General features: G+C 36.0%; 1 protein-coding gene across 1 annotated transcript; it reads right to left on the bottom strand.

Annotated features, from left to right (window-relative positions):
- Nucleotides 1-753: 753 nt before the first annotated feature.
- LOC144971197 (ganglioside GM2 activator-like) lies at nt 754-7,945 on the bottom strand (the record flags this gene model as incomplete). The annotated part of the gene is made up of 4 exons (XM_078911695.1): nt 754-1,087; nt 4,536-4,706; nt 6,064-6,237; nt 7,718-7,945. Coding segments are annotated over 4 exons (717 nt in total), but the record flags the coding sequence as incomplete, so codon positions are not given.
- Nucleotides 7,946-8,653: the final 708 nt, after the last annotated feature.

Below are 8,653 nucleotides of genomic sequence, written 5' to 3'. Positions count from 1 at the left end.
GGGGGGGGGGGGGGAGGGGAGTATAAATGGAGCAGAGTGAAAGTCTCTCTAGTACTATACTAAACCCTTAAAAGGGTTTGTATCAATTACAAAGCAATTTCATACAAATATGCGTGAAAATGAAACAAATTCAGTTTTGGGTTCAGTGATTTTGGCATTATACTCCAAATTAAGGAAACATGATTCATATTGCCGGGCATTTTAATTTAGAATTAAAGGTCTGACTTACCATGGAGCGAAATTAGACTAAAAAGAGCAAAGTGAAGCGTGATGACAACAATGATTGAATAAGCGAGTACCCAAATGATTGGCTACAAAAAAGATAATATTTGTAAGATGTGGTACATACAGAAGGAGCTTTAATCAATCCATTTACTCTGTCCACTGACATTAATAATATTGTAGTTGTCATGAACGAACAATATACCAAGCTTTAATAACTACGAATTGCTAGTCCTGGTCTGCCACATTAAACAGGTTTTATATGTCTTTAACATTTTCTGAATTTTAGGTGTTGTATTTTACTGAAGTTGGAGCCAAAATTCATAGTTGATTCCAAATTTTCGCGCTAGTAGATCCATTTCTGAGAAATGAAACATTTTGTTCCAGGTGGCTTGCTGTCTGAAAAAAATGAATAAATCGTTTAAGCCGCAATGAGCAAACCATGGAAATGTGCAACATAAAAATGCATATTTACTCATATCATCTTGTATTCTACAAGTATCACACACGATAATGCAATATCTCATTTGTTTAGGTAGTATGTCTAAGGCCAGCTCTCTTCACTAATATTTTGAATTAAAGGAGAAAGACTGAATACCATGTCAAATTTTTCTCCTTTGAAGGTCACACAAACTGACAAACCATTGCTTTAAAAGCACAGTGCTTCTATTTTGTAAAAGACAGGATTATATAATTTACTTAAGTAATATTTTCTAACCTTTCAGCTCTCCTTAATAGAGAAGTTAATCTCAACACACATCACTGATTTTCCATCATAGCTGACGGTGGTTTTTAAGTAATAATTGCCACCAGGGATGTCATGAATTTTGGCTTTAAACCCTGATCTCAACATCTTGTAAGAACCCTGTTGGGAAAAGGAAGCAGATTAATGAGTAAAGAATAGAAAAACTTGGTTTAATCAAATAATTGATACCAACTAAAAGAGTGATTGAAAACATTGAAAAACAAAAGATACAAAATCTATTATGAGTTTCTTCCCTACATATATAAAAATCTAAAATCGCACATTCTTTAATCCTTCTTAAACAACTGCTGCAGCATTAAGATACGAGTACTTTCTTATCTAGAAATGCTGTCATCAAAGTCTAGAGGTGCCTAAATGAGTCAATAAAACGTATAGAAAATAAAGGGAGTAAAAATGACTCTTATAAAATATACAAAGTAAACCACATTTCGGCCTTGCATTCTTTAGGTAAACAAGAAAAAATAATATGTTATATTACATCGACGTTAGAGTTAAAATACTATAGGTAAAAATATGTGAGCGTGAGTGTACAAAGGAAGGCAAGAGACAGAGAGAGAGAGAGAGAGAGAGAGAGAGAGAGAGAGAGAGAGAGAGAGAGAGAGAGAGAGAGAGAGAGAGAGAGAGAATGAAATGAAGTTGTAATGAGATGAATGTAAACCAAGATCAAAACTATATAAATCAATCATAAGATAAGGGGAATGGAGGGGAAGAGAGTTGTTATTAAAGAATACTAGACGGCGATAGTGTTATCATTGACCCCGACCAACCTGGTTAAGAAATTTATTTAATAATTTTTTGGGGTTTTTTTTTTCTTCTCAAATATATATATATATATTTTTAATTTTACCTATTTAAACCTATCTCTTTTACCCAGTTAGGTCAGCCTAGTCTTTCCTTTATTTTAAATATAACTTTGAAACACACTCTTCCTCTGTCCTCCCCCCCCCCCCCCCCCCCCCCCCCCCTCCCCCCTCAACTTAAAAAAAATAATTTATCCTATATCTTAACATGGCAGGTAACAGGCCAATAATCATACTATGGCCGTCTAGTATTCTTGAATAACACCCCCCCCCCCCCCCCAATCTTATGATTGATTTATATAGCTTTGATGTTGGTTTACATTTCATCTCATTGTTGCTCTTTTTCTCTTGCATGCACAAACACTCACACACATTATTATCTAAAATGCCAATGTAGCATAACATATTTCCTTTTCTTGTTTACCAAAGGCCAAAACGTTGTTTACTTTGTTTTGTATCTTTTATAAGAATCATTTTTACTCCCCTTAATTTACTGTCATCAAAGACTTAGTAGCCTTTTTAAGCTCATCATAAAGCATATTAAACAGTATTATTTATAAATGCTGTATGTAAAATTGTTCCATTGACACCCACCTTTGATTCATTACAAAAATAAATATCATTTTCACCTTGTGATCAAATAAATGGACAATAAGAATGCAAAAGAATTTTTTTAATGTGCAGTGATGCAATGGTTGTAGGAATAACGTTGTGGTGTGGTAATTTGGGTGATAACGGTAATGATAATCATGATGAAATGGTGGTGGTGATGATGACCTTATGGGAGTGGTATAGTTCATTTATGTTAACAGGATTTACGATGTTAAGAACGCGATCGGGTAATTTCTGCTCCAGTAAAAAGAAAAACAATGTGTTGGTCATAAGATGGTATATCTACACTTGAAAGCACCCAAGAAAATGGAAGACAAAGGGGACAAGTTCAAACTGGAACAACCAGTACACAAATGTAATTTATCAATAAACCTAAAATCCCATCCAGAAATTGTTGTTTGTTGTTTGTTGCTTTAGGTCTCTTCCAACACAATTGAGGTTATATGAGAGACCGCTGAAACAAAAAAACAAGCAATCTAACAAAAATAGTACAAATGTCAATCAAAATCATAAACTAAAGATATCATAAGCTAAATTATAAATAACCAAGAACAAACAGGCAGAAGATTTACAGAAAAAAAATATCCCCCGTCAAAAATACAATCACAAACCAAAGAAGCAGGATAGGCTAGTAAAGAGAAGAAGAAACGACATCACTATCGGATCGTACACCCATGCGAACATCATAGGTATATGATTCAAGGGTGATGCTCCCATCCAACCACCCGCCCAGAACATGCACATAATCCTGCTGGGTAGCGATGCACTCAAATGCTTACAAAATTTCAAAAACTAAAAAACAGAATATACCATAGAGATGATATACGAGGGTGAGTCAGAAAGAAATGGGACTCTGCATATTACTTTAAAACAAATTGAATCAATACCCTGCATTATACCTCAAATTAAAGCTTGGCATTAGCCAAGTAGAATGCTACTTCTCAACATAGTCTCCGCCTCTTCCAATAACAGGATATACAGGATATACATCGGTCATTGACCCTCTTAAAATATAATATTATCGGACATCAACTGCAGACAGTATTTCCGTGACACTTGGCAGCTCTGTTCAAGGACTATTTGTAACATTCAGAGTTGACAGTGGCTACCTGTGGTAGGAAATCAACGAAGATTACACCTCTAATGTCCCAAAACACTGTTGGCATAATTTTCCCAGCTGATTTATCAGCTTTGAAGATTTTGGTCTTTGGGGATGAGGGGTGTTGCCATTCCAACGAATCTCTTCGACTCAGGTGCCTGAGTTTTATAGACTTAACCAGTGCATTTCTTCTTTGAAAACAAAAAATTCAATGACAACTTTCTGTTGCTGATGGACATCCATGGGGGCAGCCATTTTGAACTGTCATAACTTTGTCAAAATTTTACAGAATTAAAAGTTTTAACTTTTCGTTTAAAAAGTACATGAGTAAGTATAATTGAGTCAAACATGACGTCACATGAAAAGAAATGAACTCAGTAGGAGATTTGTCCCATTACTTTTTGACTCACCCTCTACAAGGAATAAAATATCTCCCGAAAAAAAAAAGGAAAAAGGGTACAGATGGCTGAGTGGATAAGGCACGGAATTAAAGTTCAAGCTTCCCTGGTGACATCTTGTTTTTTTTTCCCTGAGCAAGAAATTTAGTCCTTATTGCTCACTTTTCAAGGGTCTCCAGCGTTATCTCATTCTTTTCTCAAGATAAATCCTAAAGACAAATTTCCATTGAATAAACAGAATCTTTTTTTTTTTTGTTTCTCTCCAAACTAAGGACCCCAGTCAAAGTTTAGTTTAGAAAATAAAAACAGATATAGGGATGTCTAAGCTCTCACATACTAAAATATAAATCTAAGTATGCTGCAATCATATCCATCCATCCGTTACTATAAGTGGATCATCCATTTATCCATTCTGTAATTGTCATTACAAACATCAAAGTCTAAAATCAAAATATGAGCAAGCTAAACAAATTGCATTTCAGATAGAATTTTTTTTTTTTTTTTAAAAAGGGGGGAGAAGAAGAAAGAGAAAAATCAAATAAGATAACTTTCATTATAAGATATAGAGCACTCTACAAAGCAGATTTTCTCTCCACAAATGCTTGAAAGCAACTAAATATCAAACAAGACAAACTTACCTTTTGAAAAGGACACTTGCAAGGCATACCATATTTGACAAATGACTTGGGACACTGAGCCTCCTCCAATTGTTCACATATGTCATCGTAGCTACAAGATCCAATTCCATCAACACATGGAACTGTAATCCAAAAGGCTTCAGTAAGCTCCTTCTTTAGAGTCACATCCACCTATTAAAAACAAGGCATTAAAGGGGGGTAAAAAGCGGTGAAATCGTGAAAATAAAAAACAATTTCATCAATCAAGGCAAACTGCACAAAATTGTAATTGGTTGCAACTCACTTAAATCAAAATATGTTATAAATACATTACCCTTCATACCTTTCTTAGTTTTTAATTTTTGTACATCACTAAAGTAAATTTAGTCCCATGTCTGAACAATTATTGAAAACTACTCTGTTATCAGATTTAACCATTCTGATTGAAACCAAAATTTGTTTAAAAGTAATGAAAGGCTCTATCAAAGATGGCAAAGATCACCTAGTCTGAAGGATTTAGAGCCTACTCTCACTAATCCAGAGACCAATCAATGCATACCTAAAGATCATACAAGTAATAATTATGGAGTGTTGCTAATAGTGTTGATTGATTATGATGTTATGGTGGCAATAGTGATAATGATATGATGTGGTGGTAGTATTAGAAGTTATGATGATTATGACATATGCTAGTGGTGCTTAAATTCATATCTGGCAAAAAAAAAAAATGTCCTAAATCACAAGCAATCTAGCAAACTTTGATCGGCGCCATACTTGTAACAGACCTACCATATTTTAAGTGGTCTAACTGTCTTTGCGATTGTGTTGGATCTACCTGTATTTGTGATTGACAGATGGGGGCCTACCTTTTTTTGCCTCGTCGCTACGCTGTCAAGAGAAAACAATAGTGGATAGATATATCGAGTTGTGTGATGTTTACCAACTTTCAAGACTGAACCTTTAATTGATACGCATTGCTTGTCGTTTAACTTTAAAGATTGGGTTTTCAATTGTTTGCAAAACAACCATATATGGAAAGATTATGCAGAAGGTTTTGGTTGGCTAAAAAACTTTGGACAAGATTTATAATAACAAACGAGCCTGTTTCTCTGCATTTTATTAAGTCACAACAACCCTTCTACATCACCGTAATTCCAACTGAGGAAGCTGCTACAACATTTTTGATGGATCAAGGCTTTTTAACAGATATCATCAAATGTGATCCTTGTGGACTGTCTCAAGCTGTATAAACACAGAGAGGAAATGTCGAACATTTGTAAACCATAATTTTAGGACAAACTATTAATCTGAATTCTGTCCTTGTTAAGACACCCAAACATTATTAATGTGGCTATGGACAGTCTCAAGCCTGTATAAACGCAGAGAGGAAATGGATCTGCTACGAGAACAGAAATGTGTGGTGGTAGAGCAGTAGGTCTGCTATGAGAACGGCACACTTCAATCTCTGACAAGAAGGACCAAGTATTAAGTAAACAGAAGCAACAATATAATAAAAGGTAAAAATACAAGCATGATAATCATTTCGCACCTTAAGCGGAGCATCTACATTCTCTTTCAAAGTGCCAGCAAATTGGAGATATACAGTCCCAGGGAACTGAAGAGGATCAGGGCTGATACTCAGGCTTGAAACATTGAGGAGTGACGGACTGCTGTCACATTTCTTCCACTTGAAGGAATGAAGAAGCTTTGGAGCAAATGTGAACTGAAAAAAAAAGTTACCAAAGCTGAAATAAAGTAGTCAATCAAAATCATTATAACTATACAAGATGAGTTACCCAATGTTGTTTGATGTAAAAACTAAATCATATATATCATTAATAATATTTGATATATTGCCGGTATTCACAAATAGTTCTTAGAGGTGCTTTACAGATTCATTCATTCGACTACAAAATCACCACAATGGTCCTACACATATCTTGTTTGAAGTTCAACTAGAATCATGATAGGCAGAATGAAAAAGATTTTTAGATGAAGACTGGTAGACTTTCACTTTCACATTGTCAGGTTTTTAGTGGTAAAGAATTCCATACGATTGGAGCCAAAAATGCAAATTAAAACCTGTCTCAGCAAACTTTTTTCTTGGGATGTATTTTTATCCATAAGCAAAGAGTTGGCGGATCGCAGAAATTGAGTTGGTTTATATTCCCTCACAAGGCATTCAGGTGATGTTTGGTGAAGGCAAATTTAAGATCTTGTATTGGATTCTTTTCTCTATTGGAAGCCAGTGTATTGACTAAAGGACAGGTGTTATATGAATATGATCCCAGGCTTTGTCTTTTTAACTATGCGAGCAGCTTTGTTTTGCATCAACTGTAGTCTGTTTACCAATGTTTTTGGTAGGCTGTACAGCAGAGAGTTACAATAATCCAAGCGGTTGGTAACAAGGGCATGGAAAAGTATTTTATTTTTATATGTTTTGTCATCATTGTGATCTCGTATTCTGTCATTTGAAGAGCAATATGAACCGCCTGACAGCACTTTTTTTTTATTATGTGTCTGTGCGTGTCTAGATGAGTGTTAAACAGAAAGCAAGGTTTCCAACGCCATTGGAATTTTAATAACTGATTCACTGAAGGACAATTGGTCAATGAGTATATTCTTCCCTCACTTTCTGAATACAATCAGCGGGAGGCCTTCTGGAAGCTCCTACTACTACATCCCCAGTATTTATGTTCTAGCAGGGGGCAGGGGGCTTGAGGGGGGGGGGGGGGAACTTGTTTTTATAATGTTCTAGTACTAGATAGTAGTAGGGGGTTTGGGAGGGGGGAGACTTAAAAAAATAGTTTCTTGTTTCCCTCCTCCCAAACCCCCTACTACTAGAATTAGAACATTATTAAAAAACAAGAATACTGGGGATGTAGGAGTAAGGTAGGAGCTTTCGGAAAGCCTCCCCAATCAGCTGTTTTGTTGAATTTAAGCTTGTTGCTTATCATCCGTGATTAAATGATATCTACTAGACATGCTGCGAGACACTCTTTATCAAAGTGGAGGGAGGTTTTGACTAGAGCCAATCCACTTAAAATCAAAAGACGCGCCGTGTCCACAAAATTGTTATATAATAAATACGATTAAAACTTTCCAAATTCAGATCTTCTAATAATAATGCATTCCATAGTATGTGACGGTTATTCAGGTGACAGTTATTCTAGCTTCTAGAGTAAGAAAGTGGAGTAGGTTACCTTTGCCTTAGCAGTCCCATCAAGGTTTTTGAGGTATTCAACGATTCTGTGGTGACTTAGCCATGAATTTGCTCTTGAGTCTGGCAGACTATTTCGAATTTCTTTGAGGTTCTGTTGATTGATGCCAACGCCAACACGTAATATCTTCTGAACATTTGTTGGTACCACCAGTGAATCCACAAGATTCACACTCACAGACCAATGGAACAAAAATGATCGTAAGAGAAACAATATTCATGGTCATATAGGGGATGGGACGAGTTTAACTTTATGTAGTATCAAGCAGCAAGAGGTAATCCGAAAGGCCCCACCACTGGACTAGACAAATAATTTTGCGCAACAATCGGGAAAAGACGCGTTGGGCTTGATCGAGGCTGTCGGCTTTATGCGGCCAGTGGTGTCATGTGACTTTGTTTATTTTGCGAAAGGTATCTATGGGAGTTATTTACCTTCATCAAGGGCCTTGACCTTCACAGCAATTACGACTGCCAATTTGGAAATTGTTAAAGTCGAGATTCTTTTTCCTTGTATAAGTTTCAGTAAAAATATATTCTATATAAATAGACAAAATATTTCAACCTGTCTAGGTTTCAAACTTTTATTCGAATATTGGAACTTTGGAAATTTTCGATAAAAAACTCAGAAAACAGAAGGCGAAAACTATTTTTGCTGTTAAAAACAAATCCTTCCTTGCAGGAAGTAGGTGGGTTACAGAGTTAGAAATAGTGCTGGGTCGAGTTTGAAACGATCAAATCGAGCGGGTTTTCGATCGAGTCCTCTAAAATCGAGTCGGTTTCGGGCGGGTTTCGAGTCAGTGACGTCATCGAGCAGTGATTCGTTTGAAAAAAAAAACACGAGCAACTCGTTTGCCACAGGAAACTTCACATACCCCTCCCTCTCTTATGTCTGTGGCTGGCTTGACTGCAGCTGGTTATG

Source organism: Berghia stephanieae, chromosome 4, assembly GCF_034508935.2.
Source record: "Berghia stephanieae isolate SIO BIC M18660-M18661 chromosome 4, UCSD_Bste_1.3, whole genome shotgun sequence".
NCBI classification, from domain to species: Eukaryota; Metazoa; Mollusca; class Gastropoda; order Nudibranchia; family Aeolidiidae; genus Berghia; species Berghia stephanieae.
This window is presented reverse-complemented; position numbering and strand designations above follow the sequence as displayed.